Source organism: Podarcis muralis, chromosome 1 (assembly GCF_964188315.1).
Source record: "Podarcis muralis chromosome 1, rPodMur119.hap1.1, whole genome shotgun sequence".
Lineage (NCBI taxonomy): Eukaryota > Metazoa > Chordata > Lepidosauria > Squamata > Lacertidae > Podarcis > Podarcis muralis.
The window spans coordinates 55,976,157-56,000,759 of NC_135655.1; the positions used below are offsets into that span (position 1 = coordinate 55,976,157).

At 42.7% G+C, this 24,603-nt stretch overlaps 1 protein-coding gene across 9 annotated transcripts in view; it reads right to left on the reverse strand.

The window, feature by feature from the left end:
* The window catches only part of PRR5L (proline rich 5 like), a 77,641-nt gene that overhangs the window by 11,939 nt on the left and 41,099 nt on the right, over positions 1 to 24,603 (reverse strand). For 8 of the 9 annotated variants that reach the window (XM_077929077.1, XM_077929073.1, XM_028727804.2 and 5 more), the window contains 4 exons: positions 18,223 to 18,280; positions 13,680 to 13,771; positions 8,292 to 8,432; positions 6,294 to 6,420 (listed from right to left, as the gene is read on the reverse strand). In XM_077929077.1, the coding sequence (XP_077785203.1) occupies positions 6,294 to 6,420; positions 8,292 to 8,432; positions 13,680 to 13,771; positions 18,223 to 18,280 (418 nt within the window). The remainder of the gene's footprint in view (positions 1 to 6,293; positions 6,421 to 8,291; positions 8,433 to 13,679; positions 13,772 to 18,222; positions 18,281 to 24,603) is intronic. The other variant, XM_077929080.1, reaches the window with a different exon arrangement.

The following is a 24,603-nucleotide window of genomic DNA, read 5'->3' on the forward strand; positions in this document are numbered from 1 at the left end:
CCAGAGCAGCGATGTCACGCTGGCCACGTGACCCGGAAGTGTCTCCAGACAGCGCTGGCCCCCGGCCTCTTGAGTGAGATGGGTGCACAACCCTAGAGTCTGCCAAGACTTGCCCGTACGGGCAGGGGTACCTTTACCTTTTAATGTCACCTGAGGAACATCCAGTTCCCAGGCCCAGCTCAGGATATTTTGCAGCCTGAGGCAAATGATAAGATGGTGTCTACACAGCTTTCACAACCAGAAACCAACTGGAATGCCAGTCGCACCTTCCTTACAATAGCATTCTTCCCTGTACCTCAGGCAGTAGGTCAGATTTGAGAGGGGGGACAGGACAGGCCCCTCTTAGATGAGGAGGAACTCAGAAGGAACAGGCAGGAACTGTTGCTGCACCCTAGCCATCTGCCTCTTGAGGTGGTTGCCTCATTTTGCCTATTGCCAGGCTGAGGGACCCCTGGTCCCTCAGATGGTGTTGGGACTCCAACTCCCATGGCCAACAACATTTGGAGGGCCACAGGTTTCTTCTTAGGCCACTTAGATACAAAGTATGAAGGAAACTACACGTCCACATCAGGCACCATGAGAAACAGACAGCAGACAACCAGTATGTAATACAATGCAGCGGTGCTTCTGCACAGTAGGCTAAGATGCAAATGAGTTTCTGAGAGAATTAAGTTAAAGCCGAGGTTAGTAAGATGGTGCTGCAAGCAAAAGGCCTACAAACTAGAAGAATGAAGCAGAGGTGGAAAACAATATGAGGGGAGGAAGCTGATTCAGCTTTTTTGTTTCCACTTTCAGCTGCCACCTCATTTCCACAAATCACTTCTCACTGAAGTAATCATCTCACACACAAGCCCACGAATCCAGGCAAGATCACAGGAAGAGCGGTGGAAGCATCAAACATTATATAACCAAGATAAAAAAAGCAAAAAGAGGCTGTAAAAGTGAGAAAATGAAAATACTTTGTGCAAAGAAGAGATCATGAATAACTCACTCATAAAACAGTTGAAAAACCATAAAAGGGAATGGGAGACAGAAAAGCTTTTGAGTGGAAGGAAGGGGAAATTAAGAAAATATCCACTCATCGTAAAAGTTGGAAGCCAGCAATCATGCAGGGAAAGGAAAGCGGGTGGGGAGCAAAATGAATTTGGTGTTGGAGCTGGGGAACAGACTAAGAAATGCTACCCCTACTCAGAGTCGACCCACTGAAGTTAATGGGCCTGGCTAACTAACATGGGTTCATAAATTTCCCTGGGTCTCCTCTGGATAGCACTTAGTTGAATACCATCCTCTCTTGCCAAAAGCTTAACAAAAAGTCAGCTCTGAATATGCTCAACCAAAGAGGAACAAGAAGAGATTTCCAGAGTCCAGACATAGAACACTACCCAAGATTTCCACAGCGTGACCCTTTAAGAGGGGTTGGCACAAATTTAGTGAAAAAACCTTGGTCTTCAGCACCAGTTTCCTTTGTTCCTCCAAGCATTTAGGCTCATGCAAATGCAGTTTATTTGACAGCCGCTGTCTCAGTCAGAACAGCCTGAGCGTCGGGGATTGAAGTGTTCAGAAATTTATACAACACCACCAGTTTTCTGAGACTTTCATTCAAAATGCAATGGGTTATTCTGCACTCACAAAAAAGTGGAGTGGAATTCCCCCCCCCCCTTCATAACGGCCAATAGGTGGAGATATTGCTTAACTCTGCTGTCTGGGATGCTGAAGTCAATGGCTTTGAGGGCCTAATGATGTCTCTCAGGAGTCCCTCCAGCATCCCCTGGGAAAAGAAACACGGGGAGGTGTCATCCTCATACTCAATTGTTAGCAGGGAGTTAAGGAAATACTGGAAACAATGAAGTCACATCACACATTGCTTTGAGGAAACTGTTACCAGGGAGATGGGGGAGGAAGGAAGATGCTGGTCAGCGGAAATCATTTAAGTGTCTAATTAGTCTCTTAAAATGCCAGTGAAATTGGGAGTTGAGGCCTTTGTCTAGCTCTGTTGTCACTTTGTCTCTAGATTAAGCTCTTGCGGTCCCTTTTATTGCAGCATGGCAACATAAGGAAAGCAGTCCTCAACCCATCAGATCTTTTCCACCCACATACTTTAATTGCAATAGAAAAGCACAAAACTCATGCTGGCTCATTTAGCCTTATCATCATTATTATTAATTTTTAGTCACTTTTTTTCGCAAGAAGTGTCTCAAAGCAACGTACAGATTGATCATTGTGGGGGAGGGGAAGGAAGTATAATGCATTCACTGTGATCTAATGTTTGATTAGTTTCTTAGTGAACGAAGGCGTTTAGCATCATGGATTTGAAACGCTGTTCCTGTTGAAATCTGACAGGTGCTTATGATTCTGAAATGCCATTGCCTGCTGAAATTGTTCATTTCACCAAGTGTTGTTGAATTAATTTGATTCCATGTTAGACAGTTGCTCTGCATTTTATATGTTAAAATTTTAAGATGTTTTAAAAGTTTTATTGTACACCACCATGATGTTTATATGAATTGGTGGTTTATACATATTCTTATAAATAAATACTGTGGCCAATAGTGTTTGTTTTACAGCCCATTAAAATAAAAATTAGTAAGTCTTATATCCATTTATTATAGTATTCCTCAATCCTGGTTGAAACCTGATCCCAATCCCACAAACCTGACATGGGAAACAGGTGCTATGCATATTTACCCACATGCACAGTGAATAGCACACACGTAACTTCTAAACAGAAAGCAAATGTGATGGGTTTGAATCTACAGTCCTTTCAAGGCCACTGAGTTCATAAAACTGCTTTATGACACCAATCCCTTGTTTTATTGGCAGACAGAAAGATAGCAGAGAAGTTTCCCAAGAGTCACATGGCTAACTTTCAGGCAAAACAATTTCAGCACCGTGCAAGTCTGCATGCACTTTGTATCATTTTCCTTCTGGAGAAGGGTCATGATTTTATTACTTGTGAATAGCAAACTGTGCTGTGATTATGTTTGCACTGGGAGAAGTACATCTCGTTTCCTCAAGGCATGTATTTGTTGTGTAAAACCTAAGCAGCTGTAATCAGATATGGTCTTACCGCCCTCTTTCTTTTTTATAGAGTCAGGCAGCAAACTCCAGAAGGTGTGCGTTTCGTACAAAGAGACACTCTAGACCACAGCTTTCTGAACTTTTCATGTTGGTTACACACTTTTTAGACACAATCATTTTGTGACACAGTAATTCAGTTTTGCTAGCAAACCAGAGATTAAACTAGCCCCTTATAAGAGCATTTGCACAAGACACCAAGACATTGCAGCTCACACACCAACGTGTCATGACACACAGTTTGGAAAGCTCTCCTCTAGAGGGATCAGCCTATGTCTCTCAGGCCTGTTGTTCTTAACAAATATTTATTAAGGAAGAACCAAATGGTAACAATGATGAATCAAAGACTGTTTATTCAGAAGTAAGTCCATTTAAACCAAAGGCAGTCAACGTGATGCCTTCCTGATATTGTTGGACTATAGCTCTCATCAGTTCCCAAACAGTATAATCAATGATAAAGAATGATGGGAATTGTAGTTCAGCAAGTTCTGGAGAGCACCATGTTGGCTTTAAACTAAGTGGGCTTTCCTTTCAGATAAAAGACTGGACCATGCAGCTATATCCAGAGTGGAACTTCCACCCTAACCGATTTTGGCAAAACCCAGAAGTGGGAGAGGGTGGCTCAAGGAAGGAATATCAGTTGCCATGGGCAAAGGAGGATGCAACATAGCTCTAATTTGAACTAATAGGAATCAACATAGGAATCACACTCATGAGTCCTATACAAAAGTTGGATGCATTAGACTAATGACTGAATACTCAGGGCAATGCTATGTTCAAAAAGAGCCTCAGCTTCAGGATCTGTCCTTCCAGTGAGCACTATGGGCTGATTTCCTTAAGAATTGATAGGTTTCTTGCAGTCCAGGGGACTCTCAAGAGTCTTCTCCAGCACCATAATTTCAAAAGCATCAGTTCTTCGGCGATTAGCCTTCTTTATGGTCCAGCTCTCACTTCCATACATCACTGCTGGGAAAACCATAGCTTTAACTATACGGACCTTTATCAGCAAGGTGATGTCTCTGCTTTTTAAGATGCTGTCTAAGTTTGTTATTGCTTTTCTCCCAAGAAGCAGGCATCTTTTAATTTTGTGACTGCTGTCCCCATCTGCAGTGATCATGGAACCCAAGAAAGTTTAGTCAAAACTCTCCACTATGACCTGTCTGTCTTGGGTGGCCCCGCATGGCATAGCTCATAGCTTCTCTGTGTTATTCAAGCCCCTTTGCCATGACAAGGCAGTGTTCCATGAAGGAGAACCCCAAGAGTGGACAACTTTAAACGGTGATTAGATGAATTCATAGATGATAAGGTTACCAATGTCTACTGGTCATGATGGACTATATCATTACCTTCAGGATCAGATGCAGCATGCCTCTATATGCCAGGTTGCTGGGAAACAACAGCAGGAGAGTGCTGTTGTGTTTATGTTGCCCTTGTGGGCTTCCTGGTGTCATCAGGTTGGTCAAGATGCTCAACTAGATAGGCATTTGGGCCAGTCTACAAGCTCTTGTTCTCAGCATGCATAGGATGTCAAAGAAGCTTTGCCATGTGGGTTATATACAATCACCCATTCCAAGCTGCTCACACTTTGAGACCAACAGAGGCTCTGACTACATGCCCACCACTACCAATCGAGGTTGGTGGCTATTTTTGGATAGGCAACTGCATTGCATTATGCATATATAGAAGCCACCTTTAGAGGGTTTTGACTTTTAAAAGGGCAGCATTTATTTAAACAAACAAATAAAATGCCAGCTATTTATATACAGTGTGCTTAAGTTGCCTAAGAACTCTCCAAATCTATGATTCTTTTACATAGCAATCCTGATTTGCAACAGAGATGGGAAACCTGTGGCTTTCCAAGATGTTGCTGGACTACAACTCCCATCAGTCCCAGTCAGCATGGTCAATGGCCAGGGATAACAGGATCTGTAGGCCAGAAAAATCTGAAGGACTACCCAGATATGAAGAGTTGCAAGTTCCCAACCCCTGGTTTAAATGTAGGGCTGAAAAGACAAGCGAGGAAACAATGATTGTCAGAAGGAAGGGGAAATATGGATTAGAACTGGAGGAGTTGAGAGGCAAAGAGTCGTGTCCACTGAACTACACAACACACACTATATTACATCCAAAGACAAGGATGTGGCCCCACAGCTGCAGGAATCACAACATAAAGGGAACACATGTTTTTTGACAAGATACCAGTTTCAAACATTCCTTGTCCAGTGGTGGCCAGAACTGGGAAAGCCAGAAATTATAGAGATCAGGGGCAGCCCTCCAGATGCTATGGACTGCAACTCAGCCCCAGTCAGCATGGCCAATGGTCAGGGATGATGGCAACTATTGGGGGGGGGGGGACACACTGGCTAGCGGTGGTATTAGACAGTATTGTACTAGGGGGAGTGCTGATCTGACTTTATTGCCATTTCCTTGCCTACAACATAGCCCTGGGAGCTGGGAAGAGCAGCACAAAGTAGTTGTGATTCAATAACACAATTCCAATAGAGTTGACGTTGTCACACTAACAACCTGGTGATCAGGCAGAACATTGGCAACGGGTGTCTGATGATGCTGTGGAACAAAGGGCACGTGGATCCACAAAGAACTACAACAATGGGTGTTTGGCAAGTTCCCTTGCAGGATAGAGGAAGGGAAAGAAACTAAACTAGAAACCTGTATTATGAGGCAAGAAGCTTTTCAGCTACCATTTTTAAAAAATCAGATTTTAAGCACCTGCAGAACCAGGTTGTGAATACTGAACTCTCATTATCACTTTGTAAGACTCAGGAAGGAAAAAAAATGAAGGCTGTTTCCATACAAACTAATTATGTTTAAGGCTTCATTGATTGGTATCTACTCAGGGATGATTTAAGCTTTTATTCTCCCATCTCTGTCTTGCACAAAGCTGCATATTAATTAGACCATGCTGGCTGCTGACAGACAATAGTTGTTGTTTTCTTAAAGAGAGTTGCAAGTGGTATGTGAGAGGCAGCACTCTTGATGTACAGTTCTTTTGTCACACTGTGTTGTCTCTGGTCAAACGTGTTCTGCAACAATGCACAGGCAGTACTAACACGAGAACACACACTTTGGGTACCAATTTTCTTTTTGCACAGCCCTCAAGCAAACTATTGACCAACACAGATGCAGGTTACATTGGTTTAAGAAGGGATCTTGAGGGGAAAGAAATTCAAATGGCGTTGCAATGCAATGCATCTTACCCAGAGCACACGTACTACCAGGGAAGCAGTGTTCTTCGCACAAACCGAGGTATGGGGAGACCACGAGTTTAACAAGCTCCTCCAACTGCATGAAGGCCTTACTGGGACCTGTAGGTTCATGTACTCCCTGTGACAAAAAAGCATCCAACAGATATGCATATGAACATATATATTTCTTTCACAATACTTTCAGAAGAAATATAATTGTGCGCACAGGAAGAAGTTGTGGAAATGAAGAAAAAGGGAGCCTGTTACATAATTATTTCTCCTGCATGGAGCTTGCAACAAAATGCAGGTTGCTTTCAGCATTCCAGCCAACCCTCTTCGGGATACTATAAAGTTTCCATAAGTGGCTCAAAGAAGCCATTCGATTCCCCTCATATCCTGGTTTTCTGTTTCTCTATTCCAATGGACAGTCAGCTTTCTGCAGCTCCTGAATATGCTCAGTCATCATTCGGCTTGGGTATCGTTGTGAAGGAGGGTTAGGGTTAGAAATATTTGTAATTCTGCAAACCTCAGGGTTCCTCCAACATTGCAGTCACACCCCACTTGTTTCTCAGTGACCCCATTTTGGCTCCCATACTGTTAGCGCTCAGTTCACTGTTGGTGATGTCTGGCCACCTGATATATGTTACAATGCAGTACTGTTGAGGATTTGAAAAACTTAAGACAACCATTCAGAGCAGTTCAAAAATACTTAATGCTTTGCAGATGTACACACACCTCTTTCTATAACTCTGCAGATTCAGGCTACGGTAAGCTATCCGAGGTAAAAAGGACCCCCTGCTGAGAATGCCCAGGTCAACCGAACCTGGTACGCAAATGTAACTTAACAGAACACCCTAGAAGATGGATAGGATCCAGTGGGTCAGTGGGGTTGAATAGGACTTGCCCCAAGGGAAGACCTGTTCTGCTAAAATAAATAAATAAAAGCCCTCTAAAGCTGAACAAGTAGAGTGGTGCAAGCTTTTCAAGCAGCTGCACCAAAATGGATTTAAGTGCTTGCTACAGAGGCAACAAAATGGATGGTGTAAGCCTGGGAAATAAGAGAGTGAATAAATGTTGAACAATCCTCCTATGAAGTTAGAACAGGAACATGATTAAGCTATCCAGAGTAAAGAAAGTGAGAAAATGCAAAAAACAAACAATAAGAAATCCTATGGTACTTAATGAAAACAACTGTAAGGTTTGAGAGTAAAATCCTTCATCATCAGATGCATAAAAAGTACGAGAGATTGATTCCGCCCCCCCCCCCCCCCGCCCATGAGACAGGGAAATGAGGAGGAAGATAGTTGATAAAACAGATGGTATAGTCTTATTTGGTTCAGATGAAAGACAAAATCTGCTTATTGGTATCCCTTTACCAAATGGTTTTGTAGCTAGTAACTTACAGCACAATCTTAATTGTGTTTGCTTAAAGGTAGGTCCTAGGGACGTGGGTGGTGATGTGGGTTAAACCACAGAGCCTAGGACTTGCCAATCAGAAGGTCAGCGGTTTGAATCCCTGCAACGGGGTGAGCTCCCGTTGCTTGGTTCCTGGTCCTGCCAACCTAGCAGTTCGAAAGCACATCAAAGTGCAAGTAGATAAATAGGTACCACTCTGGCGGGAAGGTAAACGGCATTTCCATGTGCTGCTCTGGTTCGCCAGAAGCGGCTTAGTCATGCTGGCCACATGACCCGGAAGCTGTATGCCGGCTCCCTTGGCCAGTAAAGCGAGATGAGTGCTGCAACCCCAGAGTCGGCCATGACTGGACCTAATGGTCAGGGGTCCCTTTACCTTTACCTAAAGATAGGTCCTATTTAATTGAATGGGGCTTACTATCAGGTAAGTGGGGTTAGGACAGCAGCCTTAGTCTATGCCATTCATAGCAATTGCTCAATTGCACTTTTCTGCTCTGCACATGTTCTCCTCTTTCTTCATAGTATACAGAAACCTCTCCAGGCCAGCTACTCACTAGTCAAGGCACATATAATAAGAAGAAACACATTGCTCCCCACCTGTAAAATCAGCAGCATCTGGACAATGGAAGGTGGAAGCTTGGTTTGGACCCGAGGAAGAATCTCATCCAAATTCACTCTTAGTAAGACCAAATCTCGGAAGCCGAGCAACGCAATCTGGCGAATAGTCAATTCTTGGCCCTGTACACACATTCAGAAAACAGTGGGGGAATTAGTGGCTGTTGGTGCTGGGGTACATTTAACTCCATCCGACACCAATTTCAGAGCAGCTGTAAATAATGCCGGGGGTTAATTTTATGCTTTCACGTAAGAACTGGGGAATGAAGGGGGACAGAGAACATAATGCACCATATGACTGGTCACATGAAGTTATAAACCTAGCCACTACAGGCATGTGGATGGAGAGGTATTTACAGTGGCTGGTTAAAGAATCTGGGGAAAGGAAGACTTCCTACACAAGCAGGTAAATTATTCTACAAGTGGTAGCTTTCTTAGTGTTTGATTGTTTACTGGCATTTATGAATTGCTGGATATTTTAAAAATATCTAAATTTTGTGCAGTATAAAAACAAACAATAACATTAAAACAATGTTTAGTAGTGCACTAAAACAGTATAAAAACAATAAAATAGAAAATAAGGAGGTTCAAAGCAACTCCCAATGCTTCATTGCAGCGATGAATCTATCTCCCCCCCCCCCCCCCCCGCCACAACCCAGTTAAACTGTGCCCTATATTCTCCATGGGAATAGTTATATAGGTAATTGCTCCGCAACCACTGAAGCAAATCTCTGGCTGGAGGGAATCCACGTTTGTTAATCATCAATTCATAACGTGGTTAATGATGCAGCTAACATCTTCATCAAAATGCAAAATAGGAACAAAAGCCAATGGCTCCAAAGAAATGCTTTGCCCCCTTTGGGTATCAGAGCAGGTATTTATGGGCATACAAGATAAAGCTGTAGAAAGTATGAGATTTCTGCAGGGTCGCAGCATTAGCTTTGTAAGTGTAAACAAGCTAAATCAAGCACATAGTTTATCTTGCAAACTTAACCTGCTGTGAAAATGTACTTATTCACATATTAAATCAATGACAGGGATGGAAGTTTAAGTGTTACCTCTGCAAATCGGTGTCTTCAATCCATTGCTGAGATAACAGGAATGAAGGGATATGTGACCATTTGCAGAACAGAATGGGGAAGTCATAAGTGGTTTGCACAAACATGCACACACATCAATTATTACCTGCAATGCACCAATTGTCCAAGACCATTTCTACTGCTTCTGTGTTGGAAGTCTAGCTGGAAGTGGGACCTGGGGGATAATGTGTCTGAACAAAGGGGAACTTTCTAGGAAGGATCAGTGTTTGGAAAAGGATTAAGCCATCTCCCTAGAGCCTCTTTCCCTCATAGAGTCTATTTCCTCATATCATTCAGTGTTACAAACACTTGGCATTCTCTCTAGTCCATTTTCAGGAACCAACTTGGCGAAACAATTATTTCCAAGTAAACATTGTGAAGTTAGACTTGTGAAGAGCTTTGTAAGGCTTTCAAGTTGTGCCATGAACTATGTTTGCTTTAAAAGCACATATAACTCAGAATGGCCTTTAACACACATACACAATAATGGGGGGAAAGTCCAGAGACTTCAATTGTATTCCTTCCACCTCCCAAAAAAGTTCAGAGTTCAAAAAGCTTAACTCCGGACTTTACATGAATTTACAGAAACCAAGTTTAAAATTAATAATGAATTCTATTTTATAGATTACATAAATATTCTAATCTTGAACCAAATTTAATGTTTCGCTGGCCATGTTGTTTTAAGGAAATCAAAACCTTTATTGAATGATTTGTGGGAAAGGAGATTCTGATGAAAGATCTCATTTATAGCAAAGTGTTGGTGCAAAGGTTTTACAGGATTCTACACTATCATTCCTTTACGAAGGAAAGATGGGAGAGAGGGGAAGTGGTATGACATAACTTGAGAAAAATCACTATGAAGCTTTCACATATTTAAACTTTATATAAGTCAAGTAATTGACAAGTTGCTCCATAACTACATGGTATTACTAAGTGATAACAAAAAGGTATAAAAGGTAAAGGACCCCTGGACAGTTATGTCCAGTCAAAGGCGACTCTGGGGTTGCAGCACTCATCTTGCTTTCAGGCCGAGGGAGCCGGCATTTGTCCACAGACAGCTTTCTGGGTCAAGTGGCCAGCATTACTAAACTGATTCTGGCACAACAGAACACCGTGATGGAAGCCAGAGAGCACGGAAACGCCATTTACCTTCCTGCCGCAGCCGTGCCTATTTATCTACTTGTACTGGCGTGCTTTCGAACTGCTAGGTTGGCAGGAGCTGGGACAGAGCAATGGGAGCTCACACCATCAAGGGATTCAAACCGCCAACCTTCTGATTGGCAAGCCCAAGAGGCTCAGTGGTTTTAGACCACAGCACCACCTGTGTCCCTTTACCTAAGTGGTAATATTGTCAGGTGGATTCAGAGCTGGTTGGAAAATTATTTTCAGACGTGTTCTTATAAATGAATCCTCTTCAGACTGGAGGGATGTTTCAAGGGGGCTGATAGTATCTAGCTCCCACTTAAGGTGGTACCTCCCCCCCCCCCAACACTGGGGTTTCTGAAGAACCATATTGCTATGAATAGGAAGTAAGAACTGCCTTGTTAGGTGACACCATTCAGCTCTCAGACTTTCAAAAAGTTTGGCTTGGCAGACTCTGTAATAAAACATTTTTATGGTAGAACAGTGTTCTTCAACCTTGGGGTCCCCAGATGGTGCTGGAGTACAACTGCCAGCATCACCAGCCAGTGTAGCCAATGTTGAGGGATGGTGGGAGCTGATCAAGGGTCTGGAAACCAAGCCTTATAAAGAATGGTTGAGGGAGCTGGATATGTTTAGCCTGCTAAAGAGAAGACGGAGAGGAGATGTGATAGCCACCTTCAAATATCTAAAGGGCCATCCCATGGAAGATGGAGCAAGCTTGCGTCCTCCTGCTCTGGAGAGTAAGACTTGAACCAATGGCTTCACATTACAAGAAAGGGGATTCCAACTAAACATCAGGAAGAACTTTCTGACAATAAGAGCTGTTCAACAGTGGAACAGACTCCCTTGGAAGGTGATGGACTCCCCCTCCTAGGAGGTTTTTAAGCAGAGGCTGGATGGCCATCTGTCATGGATGCTTTAGTTGAGATTCCTGCATTACAGGGGGTTGGAGTAAATGACCCTTGAGGTCCCTTCCAACTCCACAGTTCTCTGATACTATGATTCTATGACATTCGGGGATCCAACTTTGGAAAAAACTGTCGTAGAATTTTTAAATTGATGCTTATTGTTTAAAACCACATTGTGACGTCTACCTTAAAAGCAGTATACCATTGGGTGAAATTGACTTCTCAGCTGATTTACACTCCAGTTCTGAATATACTACAAGGAAAGACATTTCACTTTTTTTTTTAAAAAAAAGTCTTATTTCCATTTAATATATTAAGGATCGGGGCATAAATCACTTTAAAAGCACCAAGAGAGAGACCATAGCCTTCTAAAACGGGCATTCTCACACATACCGTCTATCATCTGCGGCAAGTATGGGAAATAAAGAGGGATAGGAAAGGAGGAAGAGAGAGAATTAATACAGACATCATGGGAAGTTAGTATATACATAGCAAAAAGCAAGTATTTCCACTCTTCTAGACCTTTTGGAAATTGCCACGTTGGGGGCTGAGTAGGAGGCTTGTATCATGCCTCTAGTAGATATTTTGGAGCTGGAAGTTGGGGGTGGGGGGATAAGACAGCCAATACCAGATTGCCAATGGCAGACATAGAAGCATGTGACCTTCATAAGAATTTTATTCTGTGGGAAATTTATGCTGCCAGAAGCTTCTCATGCCCAGACAAGATTTCTTCTTTGGTTCACAAGGTAGCTGTCTCTCATTTAGGTGACTCAACTCCTTGGGGGTACCATAGGGTGTGTGTGTGTGTGGATATTATCTGTTAGGTCCCTCAAGTTCAAGAATAATGAATATAGCAGGGAATGACTGGGTATTCTCTGCCCTCTTATCTCAAAGTAGCTATTTTAAAATACCCATTTAAAAGTTACTCAGTAGTTAGGATTGTTAGGGTCTGTCAAACAAAGAATACATAGAATGGTTGGTCCTTTGCTGAAGCCAACTGAGTAAGAGGCCAACAAAAATTATGTTGTTCCCCTGCTCAAGGGGGAGGAGAATCCAGCCCACAAACAGCAGAAAAATTGAACTGCTAACTGTTGCAAAATGCACACCCTTTTAACTGTCTGGATGTGCCTTTTGGCAAATCAACCCATGGTTTGAAAATGAAGAGCCAGCCTTGGAAATGGCCACTCCCTTCTCTCCACAGCTACCCTTCTTACAAAATATATTTTGTGTGTGCAATTTGCAATGTCTTGATAGGAACTACAATGACAGGAAATGATATACAATGTATGCTATAAATTGGGGGGGGGGGGGAATCTACTATGTTTTTGTAATGGAGCCACTTGATCCACCAACAGGAGCCAGGTGGGAAAGTGTGAACAGGGGGGTACCCTCAAAATTCAAGAAGAGAGAATGTGTAAGTACATGCTCACCCTCAGAATTTGTTTTCAGTACCAGAACCTTCCCACAAAAATCCATTCCTGGTTACACACACACACACACACACACACACCCTCTTTTCCTTTTCAGCAATCTGGTTTTTTATGGGGGAAGGTGAGAGACCTTTCTATCTGTTAACCAATTGGGAGTCAGAAACACTTGTGAATAGAATAAAACTCACCGAGAGATCTACCAGTAGATTCAAATCTACTTTCTTCGCATCTGCTATAAAGGGATTGAAAGGGAAGCCAGAAAGGAAATTTACAAAGTGCAGAAATCTTGTCCTTTAAGGAAGCTCCAGAGAGGTTCATTCTTTTTGACCTCTTGGGTGTTTAGATGTCAATGGACCATTTGCCCCACAAGACAGCTCCACTCCATTAGCATATCAAGGTATATAAAGATGTCAAAGGATCTTCACAACTCATCTGCCCTCCTTTGCTTTTTGGAAGTTTCTTCTGCCTATGTTTTAGCAAGTATGCCCATGTAAGTGTGGTCAAAATACTCAGCAACGCACAGCTGAACTGACTAGAACTGGTGGAAACCAGTTCAAAACATGGGTTGAAGAAGTCTGTTTTAAGACACATTTGAAGTCACACAGAATTTGTATCCTATTAGAATACTAAGACCTCCCCTATATATCTTTAAGTTCGGCAGTACATCTGAAGAAATCCGTGGTTTATACCTGAAATCTATTTCTTTACAGTTTAAGTGTTGGGTGTCTCAACAGCTTTCGGAGAGGTAGTTTGTGGTAAGTTTGAACTGTATTCTCCTCCCTGCCAAGCTTATATTTTAACTAGACTTACCTGAACAGGGTAAAATATAGCCTGGAGTGTGGGAAGAGTCTCTGTGAAGAAGTGATCCCAGAGTTCAGATAGTATGTCAATGCGATTCTCTTCTAAGCAAACAGAGGGTGGGGTGGAGAAAAAGAACCTTGTTTTAGAACTTGGTCTCTGATATTCAGCTATACTCTACCCAAAGCAAGCCATCCAACTATTGACTAATTCTCTGTAAAGGCAGACAATTGTTGGCAACTGTAGCTCAGTTTATGTTTCCACCTCTTCCAAGATATTGTGTCCTCCATCATGGAGGGCACGTGTTGCGGTGAGATCAGGGCATGAATATTCGGGTGCTCCCCTAAATCCTACCAAGCCCTATGTTCTGTAACTGCAGAACTACTCAGTACCCATGGAATATAGTAAGCTATATCACCATTATAGTGGGTTGTATCTACTCAGGGTAGACGCGGGTGGTGCTGTGGGTTAAACCACAGAGCCTGGGACTTGCCGATCGGAAGGTTGGCGGTTCGAATCCCCACCACGAGGTGAGCTCCCGTTGCTTGGTCCCTGCTCCTGCCAACCTAGCAGTTTGAAAGCACGCTCCGGCGGGAAGGTAAACGGCATTTCCATGCGCTGCTCTGGTTCGCCAGAGGCGGCTTAGTCATGCTGGCCACATGACCCGGAAGCTGTACACTGGCTCCCTTGGCCAGTAAAGCGAGATGAGCGCCGCAACCCCAGAGTCGACCACGACTGGACCTAATGGTCAGGGGTCCCTTTACCTTTATATGCAAGCCAACATATTGGAGGAGGGGCAGTGAACAAAACAGATTTGTCAGTTAATATTCCAAAGTTGTTGGGTTGTACTTTTTAAAATCAAGGAGGTTTTTTACTCAGGGTAAAAACCATTGGTGTAAATCCAAATTTGCATTGAATGTTGATACTGAATGTTGATACTGGTACCCATCTGGACCTGATTTTGTTTTCCGTGGGATGTAAACATGAATGTGCATCTCCAACAAGGCATTCGACAAGGTGCCCCATGATATTCTTGTAAAGAAGCTGGTAAAATGCGGACTTGACTATGCTACCACTCAGTGGATTTGTAACTGGCTGACTGACCGAACCCAAAGGGTGCTCATCAATGGTTCCTCTTCATCCTGGAGAAGAGTGACTAGTGGGGTGCCACAGGGTTCTGTCTTGGGCCCGGTCTTATTCAACATCTTTATCAACGACTTGGATGATGGACTCAAGGGCATCCTGATCAAATTTGCAGATGACACCAAACTGGGAGGGGTGGCTAACACCCCAGAGGACAGGATCACACTTCAAAACGACCTTGACAGATTAGAGAACTGGGCCAAAACAAACAAGATGAACTTTAACAGGGAGAAATGTAAAGTATTGCACTTGGGCAAAAAAAATGAGAGGCACAAATACAAGATGGGGGACACCTGGCTTGAGAGCAGTACATGTGAAAAGGATCTAGGAGTCTTGGTTGACCACAAACTTGACATGAGCCAACAGTGTGACGCGGCAGCTAAAAAAGCCAATGCAAATCTGGGCTGCATCAATAGGAGTATAGCACCTAGATCAAGGGAAGTAATAGTGCCACTGTATTCTGCTCTGGTCAGACCTCACCTGGAGTACTGTGTCCAGTTCTGGGCACCACAGTTCAAGAGGGACACTGACAAACTGGAACGTGTCCAGAGGAGGGCAACCAAAATGGTCAAAGGCCTGGAAACGATGCCTTATGAGGAACGGCTAAGGGAGCTGGGCATGTTTAGCCTGGAGAAGAGGAGGTTAAGGGGTGATATGATAGCCATGTTCAAATATATAAAAGGATGTCATATAGAGGAGGGAGAAAGGTTGTTTTCTGCTGCTCCAGAGAAGCGGACACGGAGCAATGGATCCAAACTACAAGAAAGAAGATTCCACCTAAACATTAGGAAGAACTTCCTGACAGTAAGAGCTGTTCGACAGTGGAATTTGCTGCCAAGGAGTGTGGTGGAGTCTCCTTCTTTGGAGGTCTTTAAGCAGAGGCTTGACAACCATATGTCAGGAGTGCTCTGATGGTGTTTCCTGCTTGGCAGGGAGTTGGACTCGATGGCCCTTGTGGTCTATTCCAACTCTATGATTCTATGATACTATGAACTATTTTCTGATGTTGGTGCAGCAGCTTTCACAAAAATACTACTTTCAGCCACAACTCAAGTTGGCGCACAGCACAGATGCATATGTATGGAGATTCCCCTGCAGAAATGTGTCCTTCCCACTATTGTTATCCTATCAGCATGGTGTATTTCAAAGGGGCAGGGATGGCATCTTCATGTCACACAGAGCAAGCAAGATCAAATACCCCACCATCTGATTAACCAAGTAGCTCTCATCTTCACCACCGATGTCATAACTCCTGTGGTCACCAGGTTTTCAAACATTTTTCAGTTCACATGCCCAAGCCAAAGCAAAGGAGCATCTACGTGATCTTTGGTATAACCATGGAAAATAAGCATCGCTCATTTCCCCCTGCCAAAAAATAAGTTTCAGCAGCCACAAACTGGCACTATTTGCATTCCACATAAATGTGAGTGATTCAGAAACTCACCACCCAGAAGCTGCCAAAATGAGCTTTTCTTTCCAATCTGGAACTATTAGTTTTAAGCTGCTGGATGTTCTCAGAGGCCAGAGGGCAGTACAAGCAGATAGATGTATGTCCTGGCTTAACCTACATATGGACATGGTTTCCAAAGGGACTGTGTGACTTACACTGCAGACCTCAAACTGAGTGCTGTAGATCTGAATATTGCAATGTTACAGCCAAATTCCCACCTTATATAGCTCAGGCTCGCTTCCCAATAAGTGTGCTTAGAATTGCAGCCTGAGCAACCTATGGCCCACTGTTTTTCAACATAAAGTTTTACTACTTTCAAAATTAAACTTCAGGTTGTGAAATTTTTCCCATGGAGGAAGCCAGCATTCTCCAGGACTAGACCAGATGGAATTAAGTTTACAAGCTGAATTTTAGCAGCAAACAGCATATCAAACTCTGGAGCTGCTGTATCACACCCAATCTGCCTGCTGATTACTTGCTAGGAGAAGGTTCGGTCCACTAAAAAATAAAAATCAACAGAAGGAATCTCAGCATAAGAGCTGCAAAAGGTTATTTGAGGAGCTCCTTTCTTCCTTTACTTTTGCAGGTTTGGGAACAGTCAGATCCAAGTGATAAGAAACTAGACGAGAGAGCCATACATGATAAAGCAGGCCCATAATTGAATCTCGCTTGTTTACCTATGACAAGTCACAATTGCCTCCTGGTAACCAAAACTAGAAGGGAATAGTTTCTTATTTTTCTCTTTTTGGGACATCAGTGAGTGACATACATGTGTACAGGCAAGCTAATAAACATTTTTGTGGGCTAGTAAAAAATTCTGAGCTTATTGCATGTCTGTGAAAAAGCCATATCCCATGACCACTGGAAGCCTTCCCAGATCTTCCTGGTTTTGACAGTCACACACTGCCCATCTGAATCATAGGATATGAACAGAGAAATCCAGAATCCACAGCCTCCTGCTAGCAGCCCTTTGCAGAGCAGCAGGACCGCCATCACTTCCACAGTCCAGAAACTCACAGTAGTCACAGTGCAAAGGGGGAGAGAGCAGAATGATCTGGAATGATCACTGGCCCAATGACCAGGCACCAACAACATCATGTGAGCAGATGTTGGGCAGGCTCAGCCCCTCCCCACCCTCAGGATGCCCTTTTTAAGGATCTCTTCCTCAGCTTGCTCAACTGCCTGCACATTCAGTGGATGGAAGGAGGAAGCTGGTGCCAATGGAGAGATGCTTGCTTTACTGTGACAGAGGGAAGTCAGCTCAGCCGGAAAGCCTCTGCTTAACCCAAACACTCCCTGACAGCCTAGCACAAGGGATTGTTCTGTTAATTGTTCTGCTAAGATGTGAGAAATATCTTGCCACGGTACTGCCAGCTAGAAATCCAGAAGTCACAAGATTCACCTTACCACTACTTATCTATTTTATAGAATTTCTGTACTGCCCTTCATCCAAGGATCACAGGGTGGTTTACCATATAAAAACAGAAAATTACTCAACATAGTAACGAACAAAAACAATAACACACAAAGTTGAAAAGGTCCTTTTCTGTAGCAGCTAGAGTTCCTAAGCCACTTTCAGAGGCAGCCCCATGTACACCACATTGCAGTGATCTAACCTAGATGTTAGCAAGACAATAAGGACAAAGAGAAGTGGGTCCATGAACAAGTGCTATACGTAATAATTCCCACTTTGTAAGTGATTATTTGTATTAGCTTTTTTTCTTTTAGGAAAAGAAAAAGTTACTTCCTTTGTGCTCCAGTTAAATTTCTACTCTGTGCTATCATCAGGGCTCAGTTTCTTGCTTGTACAGAACAGGACCTTATAATATTTAGTCATGTGACTCACAGGTGTTGGTTTTTCCACAAAACCACCTAAGTGACCCAAGCCTGAGAAGATAACTCACAGGGCTTTTAGGGAAACCAGAGCCCTTTCCTGAAGTGCAGCAGCCCCTCTATACTTGCCTTCACAAAGTTTAACCTTCTCCTCCATGAACAGCAAGCCCTTCGAAAGGAGCTGGTTCTACCAAAAAGAGAAGAGAAACAGATTGAACATACATGTGATGATTTCAATTTTTAAGAAAGCTATTTATAGTGGATTCACCCAACCAGGCGGCAATATGCTTTCAACCCAGTACGCTCTCGGTCATCCAGTTCTGTATTAATGGCAAAGCACATACTTGCAGTAATACATATTTCATATAACTAAGCTGCCAAATGGTGTAGTAATTATCACTCAAAAACCACAGCCAGGAAATCTGCCCTTAGCCTATTCTTTCATACGATTATTCAGAAGCAGGGTCTGCATTACAGTTCAATTCAGTCATGCTTTATTTTTCAACTTGCCAACAAACCCATAAGTAGTACCATGATAGTTAAATTCAGTTAAACTGTGCATGCAATGCAACTGAGAAATCCATTCTGTGCATTTATCAAGTTCCTGAGAATAATGAATGAAAGGGCATGCTCTGCCTTCGATGTTAGCTTACTTGCAATTTAATCAACACACCACCACCAGAAATATGGAGTAGAGAATATCCCTTACATCAGTAGCACACCTTGCATACCTTGAAGGTCCCATACTATAACCGCATCTCTTGCTAAAGTCAACAGCCTCCACCAAATTCTGCAATTAGAAAACTAATACAATAGGCCAATCTCTTTGGAGCGGCAAGAGACAGTCTCAGGAAATTAACTGTTTGTTTAAAATTAAAAATAAAGCACATTGTTATGACTACGCAGCTAGTCTTCCACTATGTCAGGAATTGGGAGTACAATACAATTTTTACTCTGCATATGACATCTTCAGTGTATATGTAGTACTTTATGGAATAAGCTGCTGCATAAAATGAGCAACCTCAAGCTGGGTAGTGAAGAGAGGAAAGAAAAGCAAACATTAAAGGAGAACAAATATTTTTATCTCATGAATGTGGCAGAAATCCATTGCCTATCCTTTTGCCTTTCCTGATCATCCGACAATCAGCTTAACTTGGTGGCCCCCCCATCATCTACTGTTATGAGCTGGTAATAAAAACTTCCTTTTATCTACTTTCTAACTGAGTAAGTTAGCCAGTTGTTTAATTATCTGTATTTAACCCTTTGTTAAAGTTGGGAATGAAGACTAAAGCTTCAATGGACTGGTTTTCTCAAGTTTGGAAAAAAATAAAACAGACTCAAACAGGAGCAGAGCACATGCAAACCTGGCATGGTTTGCACATAACGCTAATCTAAACCATGGCTTAGGTCAGCACAACAATTGATGCTTTTGAATTATGGTGCTGGAGGAGACTCTTGAGAGTCCCATGGACTGCAAGAAGATCAAACGTATCCATTCTTAAGGAAATCAGCCCTGAGTGCTCACTGGAAGGACAGATCGTGAAGCTGAGGCTCCACTACTTTGGCCACCTCATGAGAAGAGAAGACTCCCTGGAGAAGACACTGATGTTGGGAAAGATGGAGGGCACAAGGAGAAGGGGACGACAGAGGACGAGATGGTTGGACAGTGTTCTCGAAGATACAAACATGAGTCTGACCAAACTGCGGGAGGCAGTGGAAGGCAGGAGTGCCTGGCGTGCTCTGGTCCATGGGGTCACGAAGAGTCGGACATGACTAAATGACTAAACAACAACAACAGCACAACACAGAACGACTGGGGAGGAGCAAAACAGACATATAATCTTCTCTAGAAGCCTGTCCATTTCCTCATTCACCCTAAGCAATTACTTTGCTTAGCACTGCATATAAACAAGGACACAGTGAGTAATGGATGTGACACCCTGCTTCTAAATTTACTGGCAGGCTTTTCTTTCTAACTTTCAGGTTCATACATAGTCTGTTGACATCCATCTGTCTCAGAAGACAATGGAGGACTGTACCTTTGGGGATGAAGTCAAACTCAAACCGCCTGGGCGTGTAGGTTCTGCAGTAGTGCAATGATCCCTCAAACAGGAATGGCCTCACTCCTTTGCTCTGAGTGTACATGCACCCATTCATTGTGGTTTCATGACTACTCATATATTCCAGTTATTAATGGGTAATCTATATGCAAGCAGGGACGTGGGTGGCGCTGTGGGTTAAACTACAGAGCCTAAGACTTGCCAATCAGAAGGTCAGCGGTTCGAATCCCCGCGACAGGGTGAGCTCCCGTTGCCCGGTCCCTGCTCCTGCCAACCTAGCAGTTTGAAAGCACGTCAAAGTGGAAGTAGATAAGTAGGTACCGCTCCGGTGGGAAGGTAAACGGCGTTTCCATGTGCTGCTCTGGTTCGCCAGAAGCGGCTTAGTCATGCTGGCCACATGACCCCGAAGCTGTACGCCGGCTCCCTCGGCCAATAAAGGGAGATGGGTGACGAAACCCCAGAGTCGGTCACGACTGGACCTAATGGTCAGGGGTCCCTTTACCTTTATATGCAAGCCAAGATATTGGGGGAGGGGCAGTGAACAAAACAGATTTGTCAGTTAATATTCCAAAGTTGTTGGGTTGTACTTTTTTAAAATCAAGGAGGAACAGTCACATCTGACTACGTAAACAACCACTTCCCTGTATTTTTACAAAAAGCCAAAGGAGAGGAATGGAGCCAGGAAAGTGAAAAAAATCATACAGACATTCTGAATGTTTAGCATTGGTGGGGAAGCAGATATTCTCATTTTGACAAATCATAAATTTGCTTGCAATGCCTTATTTTCAAAAGTGCTATATTTATTTTGTGGAACTAGAAAGATTATGCCACCCTAATTAAAGGATTTAGGATTAAAGTAAGACATTCCCAGAGACACTATACACTTAAAATAAATCTGGGTCTGTTTGTTTTTCTTGCTACATGGAGGTCTTTGTCTCCTTTTAATGGCAGGGCATTCCTTAGAACTAGGTGCTTATAATTAGTTAAGAAATTGCCAGCAACAAACAATGCTGTAATAGTTTTATTATTTAAAAAATATATATTCAGTTTTTTGACCTGCCGTTCCCCTCAAAGAAGCCCAGGGCAGCAAGAAAGAAGATATTGTTGTGTTTTCCAGAATAGGAAGACAAATACCCATTATTCATGCCATTTCACATGTCCTGTGGAAAAATGATTTGGCACCCCCAAAAGGTCTCAGGTACTCAATGTAATGGAAAGTTTCTTGAATGAAGATGCAAGGTTGAGGTGAAGCATCAAGAAAAGGCTCAGCTGGCAGAGACCCACTGACACTTTAAGCTAGGCCAAGGTGGATGATGGCAAAATTAGGCAAAACTCTCTCCAAATCTTTTCTTTAGAAATCAAGTTTCTGAGGGAACCTTGCCCACCACTCAGGTCACATCAGGAATGCTAATTTATTATGCTTTCCATTTCCTCGAGACTTCTTTCTCCATACACAGTGGCCATATATACACAACAGTCAGTGGTCTAGCTGAATAACATGTCCTGCTCTGAACTCAGAATGGTGGAAAATATGCTTTCATTCTACCACCTACATCTCCAAGGAAAATCCAGGACAGATTTAACTCAATATAGGAACATCTAACCTGCATGCATATGCAGTTATAGAAGGTCAGGAACACAGGTCCAATTAAGGCACAGGAAAGGCATATTGCACAATCTGTCAATCCTGCAGCCAATAAGAGTCCTCAACAATTAAGTAAAGATGTGTAGAAGTGGCACGTTTCAGCCTGCTGACCTAGAAGAAAGGATGGAAGGAAAAACAGATATGCCTCCTACAGCTGACAAGAGTCAACTAGCTCATTTGCCTTGCATTAGGAGGAAAATGATGAGGGGGTTGATCTTCTGTCATCTCAGCTACAATAGCCCATGAGTTTTGGGCTATCCTGCTTCTGAAATAGTCTACTCATGTAATGCTGCATACAAGCAACATTATATGCTACAGTCAATACCTACTGAATCTTGTCGGTGTTGTTTTTCTACCTAGTCCACAACACACTGCAACAACTGCAAGCTCTATGCTCCCGGAAATTGCTTTTGCATTCCAAAAATAAAAGCTCAATGCAGATTGGTTTTATATTACCCCCTAGCCCACCGAACAGTGCACCCATTTGAAAACTGATGAAGGCGGCTCCAACAATGTGGCATATCCTCACCTGACCAATGACATTGCAGATGGACATATACCAAGATTGCGGTTACCACTTCCTTCTTCCTTCATCCGGGGCAGGTATGGGGAGGAAAAGGTGTGAAAATTGGCTAATCTAATTAAGGAATGGGTTTTCAAACATATCAACTAACCACACTCATCCTTGTGGAGAGCAGGATCTGGAACCAAACCTTGATCAAAAGCAGCACACTGAGGAAAAGCATGAACAATTGTGTCTTGATAAAAAAAACAACTACCTTTTCTCACCACAAATGTGCAAATGTGTACATAGCCATAATCACCACTTGAAATTTCTGATCTTCCCCACAGCTCTGCAAACTTCCCTCCTGCAGGTTTGTGAAAGCACAGAAAATATCTGAGGCTCCATGTGGCAAGCGGGTGCACTCAAACATATCTCCCACATGAAACGGTTCCCATTCAATCTGATGCACTAATGCAGCAGTTTTGTAATCTACATTTGTAATTTTATTTTATTTTATTTTATTTAAAATATTTATTCAAGATTTTTTACATTTATCACCCAACATATATAATCCCATACCCAACAGTACAGTATACAAACACAAAAGAAATAACAATAACAAAACATACATAAAAGAAAAAAGAAAGTACATTTGTAATTTTAACTGACCCAGACTCAAAAGCATTTTAACTTTGATAGTGGAATGAGGTGTGCATATGGAACAAACCTCCGGCATTAAAGTGAATGGCAAAGTCTCACATTTGTCCCGCATGTACATCTTCTCTATGCACCTCGTTTCACCACTGAAGTGAATGAGGAAGAAGCTGTGGCTGTGTTGTGCACATATGGACACAGTTTATGCTTGCAGTTAAATACAAGGTCAGGAGAGAGATGTTTGTTTATTTATTTGGCAATTCACATCCTGCTTGTTAGGAGGAGAACAATTTACTGTTGGTATGATGACTCTAAAGATGCGCTAACTGAAGTGGATTTACATGATTTTCTATTCAATGTATGTTATCTTTACATTGTACATTGTCTTTGCGATTAACTGTATACATACATAGATTAATAAAAGTCTAACTGGTGATAAGAATGGCAAATAATATGCATGCTTGTGCTGTGATCTATTAGATTGGGGTTGAAGAATGTCAGACTCAAGGCAGAATGCAACCCTCCACACCTCTCTAGTTAATCCCTGGCACTCTGCCCCAACCACCCCCAGTCTTCCTAGGCCACACCCCTCAGCAGCCTAGCTCACACCATCTGAGTGCTTTTCCTGCTGACTGGAATGTGCCCTTTCTTCTAGAAAAATGGGGCTGGTACTCACCATGAAACTCTTAAAGCAAGCGTCACATTTTTAACCAGTTCTTTTGTTCTAGAAAACAAAAGGTGCCGGTACCGCATACCCTTGAGTACCTTTGGGGGTAAGCACTGCCTTTAACTTTGATAATGGCTTTTATGTGAGTGGATGGAGGTTAAAAAGGAGCATATGGAAAAACCAGTGTGCTGTACAAAAGGTAAAATTCACATTCATTGCTTCACTCACTTTTGCCAATGTCAAGTTTTAGATTTGTTGATTGGTCTCCTTTCAATTAATTCTCAAGAAACGACATTGCAAAAGAATTCAAGAGTATCTTCCTGGAGCTTTTCTACAAAGAAATTTTCTTCTTGAGCAATTAACCGAACTTTCAAAAGTACCAGAGATGACACATTTTTTCTACCCTCTTCTGCTGTCAATGTTCCTCAATCCTCATTCCTAAATGCTTAGACATTTAAAACACACACACACATTTCCCATAGTACAATAGCTCTTTCTGTTGTTATTTTTAAGAGTTACATCTGTTGCAGATCACGTGTTCCTGTAGAACAGTGTTTATGCTTTGTGTCAGTCTTGGTCAGGTGTGAGGAACCCTCCCATCAGCCCTAGCAGGCATGGTCAATAGCCAGGGATGATGGTAGTCCTATTTCAGCTTCCCCCTGACTTGATTCCCCCAAATATACACGTATTATTTGAGCATAAATCCATTCTCCAGCTTCTCCACTACCTCTGGAAGTCTGGTCTGAATAAGAGTTCAGTGCATATATGCAGCCTCCTACAGCATGCAATAATCTATTCTCCTGGACACTGATCCATCACTAGAAGAATACATCTAGAAGCATAGACAATTTTTATTAAGCACTCCCTCCTTCTAAGATCAGAGCAGGGATGATAGAGCACTCACACAAGGCAGATAGGAATAGTGTTTCAATCCGTCTGGCTCTCCATAGCTCATGCCTCAAGTGCTTTCTCCTGTCAT